The sequence below is a fragment of the Haliaeetus albicilla genome, chromosome 24 (genome assembly GCF_947461875.1).
Source record: "Haliaeetus albicilla chromosome 24, bHalAlb1.1, whole genome shotgun sequence".
Taxonomy (NCBI): Eukaryota; Metazoa; Chordata; class Aves; order Accipitriformes; family Accipitridae; genus Haliaeetus; species Haliaeetus albicilla.
In genome coordinates this window covers 10,575,017-10,597,627 of record NC_091506.1, presented here as the reverse complement: position 1 = coordinate 10,597,627, position 22,611 = coordinate 10,575,017, and the positions used below count along the sequence as shown (strand labels likewise).

The 22,611-nt window shown below is 38.1% G+C and overlaps 1 protein-coding gene across 2 annotated transcripts in view; it reads right to left on the bottom strand.

Moving 5' to 3' along the window:
* Window positions 1-13,009, bottom strand: part of CFAP20DC (CFAP20 domain containing) — a 90,625-nt gene extending 77,616 nt beyond the window's left edge. For both annotated transcript variants that reach the window (XM_069812002.1, XM_069812004.1), the window contains exons 1-5: window positions 12,040-13,009; window positions 7,242-7,328; window positions 4,362-4,451; window positions 3,670-3,763; window positions 1,647-1,719 (exon numbers count right to left, since the gene is read on the bottom strand). In XM_069812002.1, the coding sequence (XP_069668103.1) occupies window positions 1,647-1,719; window positions 3,670-3,763; window positions 4,362-4,451; window positions 7,242-7,262 (278 nt within the window). In that variant the 5' untranslated portion in view covers window positions 7,263-7,328; window positions 12,040-13,009. The remainder of the gene's footprint in view (window positions 1-1,646; window positions 1,720-3,669; window positions 3,764-4,361; window positions 4,452-7,241; window positions 7,329-12,039) is intronic.
* Between the last annotated feature and the right edge of the window lie 9,602 nt (window positions 13,010-22,611).

Here is a 22,611-nt window from a genome sequence, read left to right as displayed (position 1 = left end):
AAGCTCTTTCTGTTGCAGGGAAAAAAAAATATGTAGCTTTAAAGCCATGTATGCTTATGTTAGAGATACCTAACACCTAAGCAAAAAACCTATTAAAACTGGGGTAAGAAATAAAAAGAACCACTATAAGGAAAACATAACAGAAAATGTGTAAAGGCTGTAGTAGGAAGAGAAATTGAAGAGAAAGGCTTGAAAACCTGCAGTTTTCTGGTCTATTCAACAACTACCAGCTTTCCTGCCAGCAGTTTCTCACTTTAAATTAGTAAAATGTTAGTATTTTCTGCACCAAGATCTTGATTCATAGAGTCAAAGCTGTCTTTAAAATAAGTATTTTGAGCCCAGTGTTCACTCTCAAATTTTCATGCTCCATGGAGAAGTAAAAAAATTCTCTGGTGAAGATCTGAGCTAAATAAGTTAATTTATCCTTTGAAGATTTTTCGCAATGTTCAGATTCTAAAATCATGTTAGAAATTAAGCATGCCACAGAGGACTGTATAATGTTACCAACACGATGTGGCTTATAAATGATACTAAAATACCTGCATGCATTGTTATAAATCCACTGAGAAATTTTAATAAATATGACTCAATTCACACTAGCATATTCTCGTTAAAATAACAAAAAAATGCCAAGATGACTCTACTTATGTGAAGGGACAGAAGATAACAGAATTAGCCAGCAACATAAAATAAATAGCACACCATCCTAATATCATGAAGTAGATTATTCACATTACAGTGAACGCTGTTTCTCTACTACACTACAGCTTGAATGACATTTTCCCAGCATCTCGTTTTGTCCTCTTTGACTTAAACCTACAAGAGTTGTTTTTCCCCTTACTTCACACACAGGAGATTTCTGACAATCAAGAAAAGCTGACACCTATAGGCACCGATGAATGCAAAGTTACAGAAAGACAAAGAAAAATAAATTTCTGCATTGACTTTACTCAGTTCAATTGCATATCATTCAACCCACCTTTTCTTGCAGGGTTTCTAATGGCATAATATTTCTTTTGTTAATCCAAACCTTAGGTGTACTACTGGCTACAAAGCTGAGTGGGTTGTGCTAGTTATAAACAGCTTATGCCACTAGGGTGGAAATGTTGTCCAAAGACCGACAATTGCCCAAGTTTAGAACTCTATTAAATCATTCCACATCAAACTAACGAAAGTCTGTTTCAGTGGTACCTCTCTTTCCTTACAGTATGGACATAATTATACCAACTGAGCACTCCATTTGTTGTTCTGGCTTTTTACCATTTGCTTGGTCAGTTTTTTTCTCCCCCAATTATTAGAATATATAACTTTTTGTCCTGAACAGAAAGGGCCTGGAATAGTTATTTATAAATCTCTTATGGATTTTCAGGAGACTCTCAGGAGCCAGTATTTTCACGTTTGATAAATTCATGTAATTTCTTCAGATTTTTCACCATCTTCATTCATGATTTTTAGAGTTTGTTCTGTGTTCAAAGGAATGTCAGTATTTAAAACATCCAAGGAAGAATGATCTCATTAGCTTAATTAACTTCTTATAGACTTGATAAGTCACTGCACTTTAATGCAAAATCTGCCACCACAATTAATGGCTGCAATCAGGCATTCACTTATACATTAAGTATTCAAGGAAATCTTATGCATCTTACAGTAACTCAGTGGAGAAGTCTTGTCCCAATGGCACAAAAATCTGAAGTGTCAGAAATTGCTGGATCAGTCCCACTAGAAACAGGAAAAAAATTAAATACACCTGCTGTGCGTGTGCAGATGCACATTTCACCATCAAGCATTTCCATTTTGTACGATACAGCTATGCTCCTGCAACACTATTTCCCAAGGTTCACACAACATATGAACACAAGAAAAACCTGAAGAAAACCAATTCAAACTGCAATAAAAGTGTTGTTTTAAAACTCCCATCTGTGGCTTTGGTGGAATTCTCATGAAAATAAAAGGAACCTTTTTTTTTTTCTTACAATTCTACATTGTGTTCCAAGAGCATGTAGACACCAAATATCCCATAGGCATTATAAAATAAAATAATACTTTCCCATCAAGATTATCTTATAGTCATATGAAACTTGCGTGCACATTTGTGACAATATACACCTGATTACACATCTTCAAAAAATCCTTGGGTAAAAACGCAATCCAGATCATGACTACAACGCTCAGTTGTAGGCTTCTGTTCAGGCTTCTGATTTTTAGAACAATAGCAATGGAGCTTAACTGAGGGAACAAACACAAGAAATCTTTCAGGATTCATGTAGCTCCCTATCAAGGGAAAACAGTACAAAGCTGTCTGAATTGAATTGTATGCTGTTTTCTTAATTATTCCATCAGGGGGGGTATGGGCTGCTCTTCATTGACTTTATAAGACTCAACAACAACATTAGCTCCTCTTCTAAAGAATGCCAGTTCAGAACTTCCTTCTTTTGTGGGTCAAATGACACTTTAAAATTTCAAATTATATTTGTATATGTAATGTATTTTATTTTGGAAGCGTATTTGAAGATCGCAGAGTATTGCAAAGATTACAACTCAAGAGATTGTATACTTGACATAAATGAAATACCTGAAGTACATACACCTTGAGAGAGGAAGAGAGAGAGGGAGACAGAATGGTAACAGATAGAAATTTAACTGTAGTATTGCAGCACTAGCTAAGGTAAATTTGAAACCAAACTATTCTTAGCAGGGATAATCTACAACACTAATTCTCAATCCTCATTTCAGGCTGTAATAGTTTATCGTAACATTGGCAATAAACAAATTAAAGTTGGATTTCTCAGAAAGATACATTAGACTAGCATTTATTATACTGAAGATAATAGTAAATTTCTTTTATAAAACTCAGATTAATCTTCAAGGCCTTAGTGCATGACCAGACTATACAATTTCTTATTTATTTTTTGTGTTTGTTTGGAAAAACTAATTTATAATTCTATACCCTGCATGAGAAGCATACTAGAAGATTCCCGTTTCATTTGACTAAAATCACCTTCTCAAGTTTTCTTCAAAAGGCAGTTAATTCTCAGCCAGCTCAATTCATTACTACAAGCCTTATAAAGTACAATACCCTGCAGTGGAGTTTATGGCATAAATTATGATGATTACTGTATGCTCTGAGAAACACAGAGTGCTCTGATTCTGGTTTATTCTGGTGTAAGTAATAGACAAACTGGGGAAACACTCCATACTACCCATCAAAGACTGATTACATAAGTGCTGCTGAAATTTGGGTGTAACTTCCTTGTACTGCTAGTGGTTATTTGATACATGTAAGTAAAAATACTTTAAAAAGTAAAACAAGAAAGGGGACAGGAATTTATTTCACATTCTGTAATGCCAATAGAATTATTGACTTTAGTAAGTGCTGAACATAGTCAGAAGTTATTTGCCAGAGATCAGCCTGTAGCAGGATCAGGTAGAGAAGTGAACCTAGGACAACATGTATCAACAAGGATCTTCCCTACAGCACTTCCTTTAATATGGCATTTCTATACTTTTTACTTAATTCTAACTGACCTGCTAAATAGTTAATGAAAAAACACTTCGGTAATGCTGAATTATGCTCAAAGTAAGGGAGAATAATACAAGTTTTACATTCCAATACGAGACTGATTTAATAATCAGAACACCACCACAGACATTTAATTTTTTGATACTTACAGGTTTGTCTAGTTTCCTTTGGTAGCTGCATTTTGTTGATTTGACTGCTTCCTTCAAGTACAAAAACAAAGCCTTTTACTTCTTTATCATATTCCTACAAAAAGGAACAATAAACAAACACAAGCATCCTGATAGAATTCTTGTCCTCACAACCAACCATGCTACTAACATGCAAAACTACTTTTTTTTTTTTTAAATCACAAATGGCAGACATCACTGCAAGTATGGCAGTAGTTTAAATATGATGGTAATGATAACCCATAGAAATATGTCCTTTACTTGCATGTTTTATGAACAAACAATGCTGACAAACAGGACTCTCAATCCAATGGGCCCAACTCAATCCATTAGTTATCAGAATAGCAAAATAACTATGAAACTAGTAACTAGTTTCTAATAGTAACTAGTAACTAATAACTAGTAACTAATAACTATAACTAATTAGTTACTATACTAGAAACTAATAACTATAACTAGTTTCTATTTAAACTATGAAATTACAATGCAACCAACCTAGTCTGCAAGCAGGCATAAAGAACTAATTAAAGTAGTCATTTAGTGTGTCATAATGACAGAACTGCAAGTGACAACTCCACTGTCAGGTCAAAGCCCTCACCATCTTCTAATTTTAAGTTTCATTCAAATTTTTCTGGTTTATACTCTAGGTTTTATAAGTTTCTTTAAAAACTTACTTTCCATATAGCTGATGGATTGCCAAAAATCTTCCATTTTGCTCCTGGGTTCTTGCCTTGAGCACTGAATATTTCAACAAATGGGCCACCCTGTGATGAAATGGTGTAAGGATACATCATCCAACCAAATGTTCAGCACTGAATCATCAATGGTCAAGATGAGTCCATAAGAACAAGTCCTCCACACAGTCAGTATTACTGATCAGTCAGACAGCAGACTATTAATAAACAGCTTCTAGATTACTATAATGTAGCAATCCATATAGTCAATATTTGGCTTTACTAGAGGATTGGACCACAAAATTGAAGGAATACCATGGAATATTTTATTTATAATGTCATTCTCTAAAAAGCAAAATTATTGTAAAAATTCTAAAAACATGCAGGAGATCAGTAATTTATATTTGGATATGATTTATTTCTACAATTCACCAAATGAAGTGAGTTTTAAAACAGAATGCTAAAAAAATAAACACTGTTGCAGATTAGATGTTTTGTTTGATCTCCTATAGAAATGAAATTTATACATGTCCTGGTTTTGGCTGGGATAGAGTTAATTTTCTTTCTAGTAGCTGGTATAGTGTTATGTGTTGGATTTAGTAGGAGAATAATGTTGGTAACACACTGATGTTTTCAGTTGTTGCTAAGTAATGTTCAGACAAAGTCAAGGATTTTTCAGCTTCTCATGCCCAGCCAGCAAGAAGTCTGGAGGGGCTCAAGAAGTTGGAAGGGGACACAGCCAGGGCAGCTGACCCAAACTGGCCAAAGGAACATTCCATACCATGTGATGTCATGCCTAGTATATAAACTGGGGGGAGTTGGCCAGGAGGCACGGATCGTTGCTCGGGAACTAACTGGGCATTGGTCGGTGAGTGGTGAGCAATTGCATTGTGCATCACTTGTTTTGTATATTCCAATTCTTTTATTGTTGTTGTCATTTTAATATTGTTATTATCATTATTATTTTCTTCCTTTCTGTCCTATTAAGCTGTTCTTATCTCAACTCAAGTGAGTGAGCGGCTGCATGGTGCCTAGTTGCTGGCTGGGGTCAAACCACGACAACACAATCTGTCTCCATATGTATGTCAAAGACATTTCCTGGTAACTTTCCTACTAGTTACCAAATTCCAGCCTGATTTGACCAGACAGTCTGGGAAACTCACAAAACTTTACGCTCTTTTGGGCCGGTTTAAGTGGTCTTGTAGTAGTAGATCTAATCCTACCAGTATCACCATAAAAAGGTAAGGGCTGTACTCATGCTGCAGCCTTCATGGGGAATCAGAGAATTAATACCAGAAAAAGATTATGAATGCCCCTGTCAGGTGAAAACTCCTTACACAGAGCATGTGCCCTATTAGACATCAAAGAATCTAACCATAAGCTCTTGGGGAAGTAGGCTTTATCACTTCTCTTTAGGGAATTATTTGCTTCAGTATTTTTTCCATCTGATGTCACAAAAAATGTGACATCTGATGTACTCAGCCTATAGTTTGATAAGCATTTTTTCAGCAGCATGGTTGACCTAATCAATCATTACAACTCTGCCGCTCCCTTCTCATTCCTAGTTGCCTGCACTCCCCAATTCTCTTTATGCTCAGCTGCCCAAACAATTGCACACAAGTCAGAATAAGCAAGAGGGGTGAGCAGTCTTGCCAGCAAAATAAATGCTCTTCAAATTCTGCTTTCAGAGAACATCAATTCTGCACTGTATGTGAATTAGGTATTTTCCTCTGCCCACCCATACCTGGCAGCTTCCAGTCACATGGCTAAACCTCAGCGACTAGACTAAGTTCTAAGGAGATTCAAAATGGCATTCCATAAACTGTACTCAAAAAATATTTTTTAAATTAATAACAGATACAAAAATATGGCATACTATCAATGTAAAAGTTATCTGATATATTTAAGGACTACAGGATCAAGCTCTTGGAAAGTTAAAGAAGATTCTTAACTGCCAAGTTGTATATGCTTGTAGCAAATCTTAACAAACAAGTGGCTTTTTCTCCCATATTTACAAATACATTTTATTAATACTGCAGCCCTTGCGTAGGCCCTGATTTGAGGTTAAACTAACTGAACAGGTTAAACTAACATAAACTGGAGATGACATGAGAAAATGCTGAACAAACACTGATGCGAAAAGATGACCAAAGTTACTTAGTGCCATGGAAGATGGCTGGATCTCATGGGTGACTGGTGGGAGTTAAGCAAGAAACTGTCAAACTCCACAATCTATTGGAGAAGAGTATGGGGCATCTTTTGGGGAGCACAATCTTGCAAACCTAACAGCACCTAGGCAACAGTATCAGAAATACTATATAAATCTGAAATAGCCTAGGTAACAGCATCAGAAATACCCATTTCAGGTACAGATGTAGCACAACTGGGACCAGTAGGGAAAAAGTAATTAGGGTGCGTTGCTCTCTTGGGAAGGGACTGGTGCAGAGAAAGGGAGGCAAAGCACGGTGTAGAGGAAGGCCAGGAAACAGTAAAAGGGATCACAAGGTTTGCAAATGATGTGACTAGTGTTGACACAACCTTGCACTCGACAGAGAGAATAAACCAACCTCGCTTTTCTGATTATACCTTAAGAGTTGGGCCTGCTTCCGTGACTGGGTGGGAGCCAATGGTGTGCCTTCCCTGGCCCACAAGGGTAAAGACAAACAAAAAGCCATTGGTAACACCATGCTGGTGTCCATTCTAGACCTGAGAGCATTAGCAGCTACCCACTATTTCATAACATCTCTGTAAAAAAACTGAATAATGAAACATTCCAAAACATTTCTGTAACTGGACTTTTTGCCCCCCAGAACAAGCTATTTTGAGTTCTCTCAGAGGTAAAATGAAAGAGGGTAAAAAATAGAACTATTTCCGTTTTACCTGATACTGATTTTTGAACATTTTCCAGTTTTCACAGGCAAAAAATAGTTTCAGCTTCTCAATCAGTAAAGACACTTACAGACTACGCTGAAAAAAAAAAACCAAAAAAATTTATATAGGATTTGACATGAAAAAATCCTGTAATGAAACCCCACCACATTTTAAAAGATATGAATACTATTATGAAATACTTTTCATGAGTACAGAACGTATATCAACTGCATCAGAGTGCTATCACAAAGGAATTAAGATTAAAAAATATTAATATTGACACCGTCTTGGAAAGTGTTCTCTTCATGCATCAAGTACTCAGGGCTGCCTTTCCTTATATTCCAAGTAAAACTAGTAATTTTATGTCAGCTCTTACTTTTATCAATGAGGGCTTTCTCATGCTTTAAAAATGCTTTTAAAAAAAATAATCATCTTTATACACATTTTTTTATCATTCTTTGTTATCGAGTGCCCACTGGAAAACATTACAGTCCATTAAAGAGGAGCTTAACATTTAATGTAGAAAAAGAGAAACACATGGAACAGCTGCAATAGAAACCACTCCATCTAGAGATATTTGGCAGAGACTTCTGAGACAAATTATCTTCTTTCACATTCGGCATTCTTCTTTGAGGATGATTAGTATAAGACTCAAACCAAGCACTTCAGTTATTTGAGGGATGCTAAAGTCAATGTGAATTAAGAGATGCGTGCAGTTGGAGAATCAGAACAATAGAAAGTGCAGGGACTGATACTGGAAGCCTCCCACATGCCTCTTTGATCATACTGAGTGTCTGCAATTTCACATGAAGTCAACAAAAAGTAAAGGGACCCTGAACATAAAAAGGTAGTAGTCAATCTCCAAAGACAGGTAGAACCAGTCACAAGAGACAACATGTACCTTCACAGTGAAAACTGAAAGTACTTGTCAACTCACAGAAAAATCCTTTCACAAGACTGTGTCTCTCATTTATTTGATATACTTTGTTTATGTTCATTGCTTCAGTTCAGGCACAGACTACTTAAAGAATTAAATTATTTTTAATTACCAGATTTTTTTTTTTGAGCCTGAAACCATTTTCTTAACAGATAAAAACAGTATGTTGACCAGGAGAATATAAGTATAGCTTCTCATAAAGAACAGTTTATCTCTCAACCAGAAAGTGACAAAAAGTTTTAATAAATTTTATACAAAGATATATGACTGCAAATGAACTAGATATTCATTGACAATATGCCTGAGTTCATACAGAATGTACACATTTAAAGGATTAGAGCAGCATTCTATTTTTAAAAGTATATAATCATTCATTGAGGAAAATATGATGAAATTTGTTGATTTTTAACCACAATTATTTTAATCAGCAACAATTATTTTAAGTCTTAAAGTTGTCTGTAAATAACATAAAACCGGAAAAAAAATTCAGATATTAGAAATTTTTTCCCACGTGTTGCCAGAAACATTAGTTCCTTTTAAAATTTTTGATAAGGAAAATGAAATTTAGAAGCCATAGCATTTGTAACAGGCCTATCAAAACCCATGATTAGTATTTTGATTGTATTACTTTAATACTACCACTGCACATCTAACACACCAGTTGTATTATTCTGCATTTTAGACCATTTTCTACACAAATTTCCCACTTGTTCAGTTGGCATAATTGTTTTTCTAAGAATGACTACATTAATAGCTATATTGAACTATTCTAAATTATGAACTAGACATTTTAGAAATGCCTTTTAGAGAAAGCACTTCTAAAGCATTACTTCCTTCTGTATATATTCACTTTACTTACAGAGCAATTGTTTTGGAAATAACAGTTCGTTCACTTTTTTGCCTGCAGCCCTATCTTTGCTATTATCTACAGCCTTTAAACAAGCCAGAACTATTCAAAATTGCATGATTCATGTCCTAGTGAGAAGTAGTGGCACCGAGGAACTAATCTCAGAGTGACCTACTGTTTTGATTCACTTTGCCAGAGCTAAATGTGAAGGACTGGTAGTGAGAGAGGCAGAAGTCATGCCCTCCTACGGTACATATTTACAATGAATGTATTACTGTAACTTACATGGTGAGCCACTTGTCCTTCTAGGACTAAGGATTTCACCATCTTCCAGTTTTTATTTCTGATTAATTTTAAGTGAAGGAGGTGCAAAGGAAGGCACTGCTTTTTCCTTGGAGCAAAACCCCTTTACTTACTCTAAAAATCAGTTCCAGGTCTGCCAAGCGTCATGCACCTAACATAACCCTCACATATGTTGCAGTTCTGTTATGCCTTATTAGATCTCAGGGAAAAATATTAAGACTAAATAAATGTGAGGGATCCTGGTAGAAGAGTCACTGTATGAAAAGTATAAAGTTCTGAGACTGAAAAGAATGACTCATCTCTTTCAGAGACTACTACTAATATTCTGGTCAGAAGTCCTCTGCTGACTATAATCATACTGTGTATTTTGGAACAAACATTTAGTGTGCAGTATGTAGTCATCTCCATTACCCTACCATCTTCCAGGATGGAAAGGCTAAAGCTACTTAGCAAGATGGACAGCTACAGTATTTGCAGACACTGCTGTAGTCAGAATTACACATAAGACATAGAAAGGAATACTTCATTTTCTGCGCTGTTCTCTCATCAAGCATACCTGGCTTTCATAAGAGCCAGTCCACTAATGGCAAATCATACAGGGTTTTGAAGGAAGATGCAAACAGCTCTGCACACAGTGCAAGTGGAAGCCATCTTGATATATTAACTTGGGTTCAATACTGTGCTAATACACTTTGCCTCTCAGCAGTGCTTATTAGCTTTGGCTTGACATCACTAATTTATCTCCACACAGTATTGTATGGAAATAGTTCTCAGTTGGCTCTGAGCACAGAAAGAACATATGTGCACTGGTAAAACATCATGAAAACACACACCTCTATCACACAAAAAACTTCTGCTACTGATTAATCCTTAAATTTAAGTGGAGGAAGCATGCATCTGAACTGAAAAGTTCTCATTCAAATGATATGCTTAAGATAGAAAAGATGATCAAATAGTTAAAGACTTTCATAATGGATCACAGAAAGTGTAGAGAGATACACAAAGAGATAACATCTAGGAATTATGTGGTAGTAAAAAGAAATACAAAAACTGTGGGATGATGAACACTTACCGAAGGACTGGAAATCTCATACCATCACTAGAAATCTTCATATTTCAAATTGTCAAATAAAGTTCACTCTATGATATGGCTTAAAATTTGTCACCAATGCAGTTGTTTTTTAAACTGACATACATATGGGCAAGCTAGGTTATTTACTAATTTGTAGAAACTATTTTATACACACTCAGAAAACTGATGACCCTTGTAACTATCAAATTCATAGCAAGATGGCTCTTCCTAACTTTAGTGAAAGGTAAACTAGACCAAAAGTTTGTAAGCATTTGTGTCCGGACAACTGGTTCATACTACAAAGCTGACTACTGCAAACATGAGTGAAATGTCAGTTTGTTTTTCTTGAAAGCAAGAAATACTGCAAGTCACACTGCACTGTATTTTTGCTCAAATATGGCTTACTTGTACCTTACCAATTTCCATTAAGTTACTACAAATGAAGACTAGAAATTACCTTTGCTACTAAGATTGGTAGCTACTAAAAACATTAAGTAAATGACATATTTGTCATGTAATTACTGAGATTATGTAAAGAGGTGCTTTCATTGTGCATCAGGTATTATTGTCTTTAGTTATAGTAACCTATGCTTAAAAACAAAAAGAGAGAATGGTCTGGAAAATTGATAGTTGCAATATTTTCCCCCTTTTCATCTCTCCTCCTCCTAGCCTCTCCAGAAATTCTAAAAATCAAGTGTGCTTAAAATCCAGAGGGACTATTTTAGAAAAATCAACAACATCTTGAAATAAAAGTCCTCGATTTTTTTGCATATTTGTCAAATAAATAGATATTTTATGACATCTTTATAGAATGCCATAAAGCACCAGTTCTCTCACTTTTCAGTCACAGATCAAACTTATTTTTTTATTGCCCTGAACCATGTACTTTAGTACATCTGTCCCACTGGAAATACAGGCTTAAAGTGTCAGTCAATGACAAACCATCAATATAGTTTATAAAGTTAAGCAACAATGAAAGATATTTATCTTTGAAAGAATAGATTCCTATCAGGATCTACCTTGTGAAGTCCTGATTTGTGCACTACCTTTGATCATTAGTTTTGCAAAGTAGCAGCAGTCCAAAGGGCCCTCTAATACTTCCATTCACTCAAACCACTTAGGACCCTGCAAAAATTCTTCCATCCTGTGATATCTGGTTATATATATTTTTTTCTTCAAACTACAATGTTTCACATTCAAGTATTTCAATAATATTTTGTGTTTATGTAGCCCCATGATTCAAACAATTGGTCCCTAGTAAGTTACAAGCAAAACAGTATTTCACAAACTGTAAATGCAAACAGACCTTCATGCTTCTTTCAATTACTTAATACTAAACACTGTTCTAACCCCAAAGGAGACAGGGGTAGACAGACTCATGCAGTCCTAAAAACCTTCATAGCCATGGTTAGTCCCTTGACTTAAGGGGGACTATTTACGTAAGTGTATGAATACATTTTTCTGATCAACATCCCAGTGTTGAAAAAGCTGTGTTTATTTAAGATTTTCTATTCCAAAGTCAAACTGTGAAGCAAAATGAAGTGAATTGCACCTACTACTAATTCACATTGAAAAAAATGACACAAATACACTATTTTTGGCAGGGAACATAGGCTTAGACCCAAGACTGTTAATACATATAACTCACCGTCATGGGCCCAAAGCCAGTGCTGATTTATGGGAGGCTGAGACACACCAGAGAAAGCAGTTAATCACTGATGAAGGGTTTTAGTATCTTCCAGACAAATGAATTCCACATATTGAATATTTAAAGCTGGGTTTGTAACACTGCTATATATTTTCTCAAAATACAAGTTAACATAATAAATGGGCAGAAAGACCATTAATAAACTATAGTAAGACTACTGGTGTTCCTATGTGAAAAGCAGCACAGCCAGCCTTTACACATAACGCTCAGAATTAAGAAGGGGGGGGAATCAAAATCAAGCTTTTCACTTTTTATAAAAACTCGATCATAAACCGTATTGACACAAGGCCCACGATTCAAGCACCAGCATCCCCGCAGACCCGTTTCCCTGCACCGCTACGGCGGCAAGGCTGCCTCCCTCAGCGCCGGGCCGGCTCCCCCGCGCCTCCGCCGCCGGGGCTCTCCCGTTCCGCCACGTCCCCACCGCTCGCCCAGGGAGCTCGGGCCCCCGCCGCGTCTCACCTGGGCGAGAGTGGCTGGGGAACGAAACCGCACCTACCGAGGGGGCGGGCCCGCCGTCAGGCGAGGGGAAGGCGGAGGCGGGCGGCCGGAACCGCTTAAAATGGCGGCTGGCGGGGCGTAGCTCGGGCGATTAATCGGTCATGGCGGGTGGTCGTTACCTGCGTGTAGCCGCGCCCTCGTCCTTTAATTCGGGTTCCGTCGTCGTCGGCTCTTCCGAGGATGAGCGGGGTACTGATCTCCTGGCGGTGGCCGGACTGCCCGCGGGTCACTAAGTGAATAAAACCTGGCCAGAGCTGGCACAGAAGGCTGCGCTGGCTGGCTCCCTCACAGGGTGTTCCTCGGGGCACCCAAGGTGGAGGGTGGCCGTGTGAAATGGTGCTGTGTCACCCAGGCCCCGTGGAGGTGTTGCAAATGGTTCAAGTGCAAATGTTGCTGAGAGCTCAACTCCTGAGACACGTTTGCATTTACTCTTTAAAGCTTCTTTGTGTAAATTGGGTTTTTTTTGAAAAGAATGTAGGAAGCTATGAGCCAGAGCAGCCACATCAAAGTCCTCGGTTTTTAAGGAATTTGAATGCACTTGCAGATGTGGCATTTTTCTCTAAGAGAAGGAAATGAGAAGGACAGCCCCATTAGTTTAACAGGGCTGTAAAGAAAGAGCAAACACCTCCTGATGGCTTCAGAAACCTTTGGGAAGAAGGTCACAGGGAACCAATTTGATCCTGGTATTTATAATGAGATACTAGGCAAAGAAGACGTTTCCTTGAAGTGACAGCTTATTTGATCACAGCATTTCTTTGTGAAAGTTTGTAGTCTTTTCTCAAAAAAGTAATGGAATACTGTTTTCTTCCTCAAAGTGCATCTTAATGTTTCTACAAAGAACAGTTATTAAGAACCCTTTAACCCATCACAGCATGATGAAATACATGAACTGAAAATGCTGAGCCACCAGTGGGTCCTGCCGTGCCTTGGCCCACCGTCACCCTGTTTACCTTCCTTGCTTTTGCTCCTGAAAGGTACTGTCCTGGTTTTGCCAAGGAAGGGAATGAGTTAAATCAATTATAAGATGTATTTAGCTTTCTCATTTTACCTTGGGATTTTCAAAGAAATCACATCCAGTGTAGTTTTATCATACACTGGATTACACTGATTAGAGTTCTTGGGTACTGGAGATAAGGAAAACAATAATACTAAAACTGAGTTACAGGTTATTAAGTAAAAACAGTTAATAGGACAAGGACAAAAGAGAGATGACAATAGCAAAAGAAAGGTTAAAAAACTATTGGGAAGTTCTGTAGCTAACAGAAACTGCATAGTTCATTATATACTGTTTAACCTGAAGCCATCTTGAAATTCGTTACACATAACTCTGTATCTAAAAAGCCCGAATCCTTTGTGACAGGAGTTATGCTAAGACCTGAGGAGTTAAGAAATTCCAGTTAAAGACAGAGATTTTGGCTGAGGAGCCTAAGTTACAAAGGCATATGAAGCAGCCAGCTGTGAGTGTAACATGTGGAAGCAGCTACCTGCCTGCTTAGGGCAAAACTAGGCTGCACAAGTACCCTTTGCCAGCTGCTGGAGAAAACTGGTTTTAGATGTACTGTGAAGGGAAATTTTTTCCCTATGTTTCTTCCGGTTTATAGAAAAAAACCCATATCATTTGTTGTAGATACTATGACTCAAAAATTGCAGGTAAGGTAAAACTAGCAAGGAACCTTCTGTCGTTAAATTTGGCCCATCTATGGCCTGAGCCCATTGTACTTCCAAGGTCTGTTTTGGAATTATGGTAATGCTGGACACACTGTAAAAGTAATGATCAGACAATCAAGATGTTTGTTATACTGACTTCTTTAAGGTTGTATCTGTAGATCAGCTGCTGTTGGTACCTGCGCTGCTGAGTTATGCATTTTTCTTTGGCTAAACATTTTAGGCTGCTGTGCAGTGTACATCTACTAAAGCCCCGGAAAGGTATGATGAGTGTTAAGCAAGCGCTTGGGTAATAATTTGGGGAAAACTGTGAGAACTCATATACATTTATCTTCTAATACAACCTTTCTATGTTCTGAACTTAACTCCTTACATGTTTCAACATATTTCAGTGAAGAGATTTTTACTGTATCTTGGAGTAAGAAATTGGAACATATGGACATCCCTTCTTCTCGTAAATGCCCTAAGCACAAGGTGTGGTTAGGTCTCCTGTCTTAAATTAAAATACTAAGATGCTAGTAGCATCATGCTGGGAACTGAATTGATTTAATTTAGGAGAGTATTCAATATGCACTAGATACTTGATGTGTGATATTAAACCCAGTCATATTTAAAGGACCCCACTGACATAGCTTGGGCTTATATCCATAGGAATAGTACTGTAATTTCCTTCATCCATTCCTGACTTTGCCTTATTGCATACCATTGCTTACACTTGCAGCAGCCTGCCCGTTGGTATATGGCAAGTGGCCTCCCTTCCCTCCTGCGTAAAGCTCCATTTCAGCTCTAATGACCATTTGCCAGTCAGTTCTGTATTGTATTGTTCTGAATTGGTTTTATTTATGCCTTTTTAGACTGTCAGTTCATGTAGTGTGGAAATCTCTTGTCTTTCTAGTTCATAGTGTATTTCCTAAAATGCCACGTTATGTTTTGAGAGCTGTATAAATTATAAATACTAGTTAAGCTAAGAAAGAAGGCACCCAGGCATCCTATGACATTTTCTGTAGATCCTTCTTGCCATTATTGACTTACAGGGAGGGGAGACATCCTGTGCCTTGTTGCCTGCTTAGCCTTCACTTGGTAACAGCTGCCATGGAGCTGAGGCATATTTGCCCCAGTGCCAGGCCGATCTTCATTTCCTTTGAGCATTTTTCCTCAGCTAGTGACCTTCGGGTGAGCGTGTTTGCCAAGATTACGTCATGCAGGGTAATTTAACTACGTGGTCACCATTGTATCCACTACCGTTTGCGGATCTCTGAAAATTTTCTAGCAGAATGCTTCCTCCTTCAGCCATGTGCATGAACTCTGAATTTTGTCTCTCTATATTAGTTGTTTTGTTTCAGCTTTACAGTGTAGAAGGAGATTTTGTCTAATGTCTTTTATAGTTTGTTAATGCTTCTTTGATTCAGAGAATTTTTGAAAAGGATTAAAGAAAAACAGCCTCTGGATGACTGGTGGGAACTTTAAAAAGCATAGCCACTCTTCTCTGTCCAGTAAAGCCATTAAATGATAAACTATTGATTTTTCTAATACAATTAAGTTGCCAATGATTTCTTAAGAAATCATTCTACATTTTCTGCATTATGCACTCAGCACATTATCTCTTGTAAATCAACAATAGTGTTCTCAGTCTGGAATGAAACCATCTTCATGCTATTCTCAGAATGAAACCATCTCCACACTAGTCTCAGTACTGCAGAGGATTTCGCCTCTGAAATGAACTGATGGCCTTTATCAGTTTGATTGTGATGTGTATTTATACAATAACATTTTAACCACTGTAATTTGCTATTATTGGGACATTCTTAAGGCAGATATTTTATCATGCCTAAAAAGTTTTAATAACTTGCATAGTCAAGAATAAAAATTGCAATTTCACAAGCAGCCTCATGATTCAGGGTTAAAATAGATGGCTATCTGGACTCATCGAGGAGTTTCTTCATCTCTCCATCACACAGATTATACAATGGAGAATGCCATAGAGTATTTCCTCTGAAGTAGCATGAAGTATTAGAAGGCAAGATATTGGTTGTGATGGGTCAAAATGGTCCCTTCTATTCTGACATTTCCTGTGTTCTTTTGTGCTGACAGGTAAATAGAGCCTTTATTCGTTCTGATTACTGTGGGGGTTTTTTTGCTTTCTTTCCACTTTTTATTTTATTTTTACTGACAAGATAGAAAAATAAGTCAGTATATAGTTTGACGTTGCTCATCCAACTTGTCAGATTTTTGTTTAGTGTTTTGATACTGTGTTTTCATTTATTTATTGTTCATGTTGTTAGGGTTTAAGGTTTCTCACAGTATGCACCACATATAAATGCCTCTGTTGTGATATCTCTTAAATTAATCTTTTTTAATTGATGTTGGGTTTTGCAGAAATGCAAGTACTTTCAAATAAAACTCTTTTCACATTTGGAATACAGATAAACCGACAATCCCAAAGACAAATTTTGAGAAACGAAGAGCATCTGCAGTTTTCAATGATTTCCTTTGGGCTGAGGCACTGGATTCCATACAGCATTCTCCATTTTGGCTTTATGAAATTGTTCAGTGAACAAAAGTCTTCCCAAAGACAGATTTCATGCAGATTTGTGCCCTAAGTTCCTCTAGTCTAACAACCTCAACTTTCTTGGTCTCTTGTGACTCCCTTAAAGCAACAACCCCACTTGGCTTTCCTTTTCTTCTATAATATTTTCACATTCCTACATCTCTTGTCACTGATCCTGTATCTCGTCCAGTTTCTGTTTTCCTAAAACTCTTCTTCCTCCAGTGCAGAGCTCTCAGATGTCCTAAGTCCTCTATGTGCTTTTTCTGCTCAGCAGCCAGAAAAGAAACTATGTTCTGTGGTTTGTCCAATGAAGTGGATGTGCTGAGTGGACAGCCAATAAGTGTACATTAGCCTGGCAGCCACCAAAAAAAATGAATAGTGGCTTAATTCTTCCCACCTTTCACTAGTGGCAGCTTTAATAACAGCTGTTCTCTGCCCTGCTGTTGATTTTCATTAAACTTGCAGGAACGTGATATCTTAGGATATTCCATACAAAGTAAGGCTAAAAAATGTTACAGGTTTCGAGAGGAAGATCTTGAGTACTTGCAGGGAGTACTTGACCTAATGTCTTACATTTCTATGTAATACAGTATATTCTGGAAGTTGACTGACTATGGCCTTTTGTTCATATCTTTGCCCTGTGTTGTGGTTTAACCCCAGCTGGCAACTAAGCACCACACAGCTGCTCCCTCACTACCCCCCTCGGTTGGAGGGGGAGAGAATCAGAACAGCAAAAGTGAGAAAACTCATTGTTTGAGATAAAGGCAGTTTAATAGGTAAAGCAAAAGCCATGTGTGCAAGGAAAGCAGAACAAGGAACTCATCCAGCAGAAGAACACTTCCTCTCGGCAGACAGATGTTCAGACATGTCCAGGAAAGCAGGGTTCCATCACGCGTAATGGGTACTTGGGAAGACAAACGCCATCACTCCAAACGTCCCCCCTTTTCTTCTTCTTCCCCCAGCTTTACATGCTGAGCATGACCCCATATGGTCTGGAATATCCCTTGGGTCAGTTGGGGTCAGCTCTCCTGGCTGTGTCCCCTCCCAGCTTCTTGTGCACCCCCAGCCTATTTGCTGGTGGGGTGGTGGGAGAAGCAGAAAAGGCCTTGACTCTGTGTAAGCACTGCTCAGCAGTAACAAAAACATCCCTGAATTATCAACACGGTTTTCAGCACAAATCCAAAACATAGACCCATACCAGCTACTGTGAAGAAAATTAACTCTGTCCCAGTCAAAACCAGCTCAACCTGAAACATAAATCAATTATGTGTTATGACTGAGTAGTTGGTTACCCAAAACCCCAACGTGGGTAAGATTAAAGTTGTGTTCCTCTTTCAGATACAGTGAGCTCTATGTTGTGTTGTAAGCAGAGTGGAAAGGACAGGGGCCATGTCATAGATAATTTCTTGCTGGATTTGTTTTAAACAAGTTAAAACAAATGTTTCTACACATTTCTAAGAGGGAGCTGACAAATTCTTTTGTTACGAGGAGAGCATGAACAAACCCAAACCTACTGAAATGAATGTGACAAGCCTTCTATAAGTTTATATGCTCACTTGCAGAGACTTTGTAGTAGGCAATGTGACATAAATACATTGCTCCTTTCCAAAGCATGAATTCTGTATGACTTAAACTGATTCCTCTTAAAGAAAAAAAAGCAACATAGCTTGAATTACTCTAACTTTCATTTTAAATTAATGAACTAAGTGTTGTGGGTTACCTGTGGAGGAGGAGCCACCTTCATAGAGGATAGTTTGTGGAGAGGTACATTTATTTACTTCTTAACAGTATGCATTGCTAAGGTGAAAGCATACGATGCTTTTGTGTTTAGTGATGATTTGAGCTTTCATAGAGTTTTAGCAGAACTCTGCTAATATAGTTTCTATGCTTTCATCATTAGGTGTTATGAATAAAGCCAAACAGATGGTAACTGTAGACAAATAGGCTTTAGGGAATTGCTAAAATAGGAAGAGTTTTTCAGTCTCTACAACTTCTGTTGTGTACCCCTGGATTGTGTAGAAGCTTGGGATAGAGACCAGAGTGATTTTAGTGTGGGAGCATTTTCTCAGCTCAGGGGGCTGTGCCACAGAGCAGAAGAATTTGAGATGCCAATCACTGTGTACAGTAATACTACATTTTATTATCAATTCCTTCCTCCATATTTCCAAATTCTTCCCAAGAAGATATATCCCAAAGTATCAACTGTACGTAGGACAAATCAAACTGGCAATAGTTCAGGAGATAACTGTTCACAGGAGTCCTGCACACCGGTGACATCATGATGATATGAAACTCTGTGTTTATTGGCTCAATTCTTCATGAATGTCATTATGAACCTGGGAAAAGAGATCACGTTTTTACCTTGTCGCTTCCCTGACTGAACTTTTTGTTCTTTTCGGAGCTTACTGCTGAAGATACGATTTTCTGACTACTATAGAATGTGCTGCACCTTGATACAATGTGAATCTAAAGACAGAGAAGGTGGGGAGGTTCTTTGTCCCTGGGTAGCTGCTGAGATAAATAGGGTTACTCAGGTCCAAGTGGTGATGGAATTTGGTTTAGCTCAGCAGTGGCAAAGATGGGCACTGGTGTCACGTTTGCCACTAATAGAGGTTTGGATTATGAACAATGAAGGTGAACTGGGCTGGATAAAAAATACAGCACCTGGCATTTTTGCAAACAGTCTTTCAGCAACTTGTCTTTTTGGCCACTGCTCAGCACTGATTTGATGGAATACATTGAGGATAAATCCATGGGGACATCTTTGATAAGATAACTCATTTTCTAAATAACAAAATGCAATTGGACTCCTCTAGCTGGACTGTAGTTGTGGATGTGACTTGGCATCTCTTAGGGAAATTAGAGGTAATGCTCATCAGAAAGAAAGTTGCAAAGTGAGTAAAGAATGATGTAAAGGTCTGAAACTACAGGAAACACTGCAAAGTTGTTGAAGGGGGAGGTTACAGGACAATTTTAAAGGACTGGTCGTCTGACTAATCTTTTTTGGTATTTTTGTTAATATCATTGTCCCACAAAGGAAACTTGTACTCGTAAAATATACAGATGACAGAACTCTGAACAGCAGCACCCTGTCAGATAGGAAGAACTGGATGAACTTAGGGCCTGGAGTAGTCCAAATCAAATGAAATTCACTGCTATGTGGTGCAAGGTCATGCATTTGGAGACTAATAAGTTGCAAGCTCATGTATGGGAAATGACTGACGAAGCAAAAGAAGTGCTGAAGCTAAAGAGCAATGTTGGCAAAAGGACAAATGAGTATAAACCAGTCATGAATACAATTAAATTTGGAAACTAGAAGGACATTTTTAGCTGTCAATGAACTAAAATTCTGGAACAGCTTTCCCGTGAGAGATGTGGGGGCAAAAATAATTCTAATGCCTTCAAAACCATGTGAAGGGGTTATTATGCTATGGTGGCTTGAATGAGGAGCAGACTAGACTTCAAGAGGTTCTGTCTTCTTTTAAGAGTAAGTTGTATATCAATTCAATTTCTTGCATATTTTTCTCTTCATTTCTTGTGATTAAGACCTCAAGACCTGATCAACATCTAATCTTGGATACATATAAAAAAAGGGAAAGTATTAAACCATATGTAAATCTTTTTATTAAAGACATTAAAGATGCCTAGTAAATTATTCTTACCTAAAGGTTCAAAGTCCTGCTTATTCCTCAAGCCTTACATGTAGCTTCTACTGCTAATTCTTTATTTAATAAAAATAAAAGCAACAAAACAACTTTCTTTGCAGAGACATCTCACCACATGCAAGTTTGTGGGACATCTGTTTGCTCTGAGGAGAAGTTGGATATTTTAGAGTAACTGTTTAATACAGTCACAGTGTTTCTTGTAGTGTGTGCCACCACTGCAAAATTAGAGTGAAGGAACAAAAAATGCTTTGCATCTGTCAAGGCCAGCATGCCTATGTGCAGAGATCACAGCAGGGAGAACAGGACAAGCCAGTACAAAAAGCTTCTTTGCTCTTGTATCCTTTTAAAACGTTCTTTTTACATTTCAGCCCCTTGCAAAGAGCCAGACCCTCATTTGTGGCTGTAAGGTGGTATAAAGGCTGTCTTTTGTGCCACAAGTACCCTGGAGCCATCCAACTTCTGCTGCAATTCCTAGTGAAGCCTCACCTCCCGTGATTTGTCTGCCAGTGTCCACAGAGGCTGTGCTGACAGCTCGGGACTGCAGCACATTTAGGGTGTGCTGGAAATGTCCCGTTTCCTGGGGCAGTGTAAAATCTGCAAGGAAGGCTGCTTGCCAGTGACTGGCTAACAGGCTTTAGGGCTGCTTGAAGCCATCGGAATAGTGAATGGCAGCTGGCATGCAAAGCGGGATCAAGCTCAATGGGGGGGAGAAGGGTTTTTCTGGATAGAGCCTTAGGTGATTGGGACGAGAATCAGGCCTCTGTCTCCTGTGGCTTCTGTGCAAGATGCTGCAAATCGTGTCAGCATTTTCCCTTAAGGATGAGTAGGAATGCTTTGGGGGAATACTCTGAGGGTCAGTCAACAAAGTCAATTGCCTTTCAGGCTGTATTTTGAATGGTTATGTGAGGCCATTGGCACTGAGCTGAAATGTGAAGGAGATCTCTGTAAAGAGCTACAAAACCAAGAGACATTTTGCACTGTTTTTTCCTGCTTTCCCTGCTGTGATCTCTATACACTGGCATTCCAGCCATGGCAGATGCAAGGCATTTTTGTTCCCTCATTTTCAGTCTGTGGCTGTGATATCCACTGCATCAGACACTGAGCACCTGTTACACACTCTCTCAAATCCACTCAGTTCCTTCTCCAAGTGACTATGTTGTACAGATTCTTGTTTTGGATACACATTTTTTTTTTAATAAAATTATATTCAGTGTATCTAGCTTTGCATTGTTTAAATTATTGACAATTAAGCTAATCTCCAAATTTATGTGCTACTTTTTTTGCTTCTGTGGTGCATGTCATATGTTCCATAGCTTCAGTCATCGTCACATGAAGATTGTGCATCTGCCTAGAAGAAACCAGTCTTTCAGACTGCAGTTTAAAATACAGTGTTGGATGTTGTGGCTGTGCCACTCCGGGTCTGATTGTTTCTGGTTATAGCCTTTCCAGATTCAGCCCTGGTGAGGTTGTCACTGAGGAGCTAACAGGGCCTGCAGGACAAGACATATTCTCCTTTGAGGTTGGTCTCAAAGCCCAGCTCCAATTCTACTTCCAGCTTCCCAGCTCCTAGAATTGTAGATGCCGATCATTCAGTCTCATTGTCAGAGTGAAGCACTTGCCATGAGTAACAAGATCTTGAGGAGACCTTCAAAGTACTTTGAGGATTAGGAGAGTTATACAAATATAAACAAATCATTAGAAAAAACTTGGAGGGGATGGGGGCAAATAACTTAAATATATGAGAGCTGAATATTCTGCCAGAAGAAATATTTGAATATCTGGGATGAAGTTCTGTAAAACCCGAGAAGGAAAGGTTGTAATACTGAGTAATCTTAACCAACAAGTGGAATTCAGGAAGGATCTTATTTTTTCAATGTTTTGTCCGGAAAAGTAGCATTCCTTAGCATCAGCAGCCCCTAGGATCTATAATCAAGGTTCTTTTCTGTTTAAAATTTCTTTTTTTAACTTAGAATTCTTCATGATGCATAATTAAGTATTCCTGGGACAGAACAATAATTAAAATAATGGATAATTGGATGAAAATTCTTACAGTGATGTATTGTAAATGCATGGGGCTGATTCAAAGAAATATGTTTGGCGTGTGGTAGCAATGTTACTCAAATTTCTGTCTAG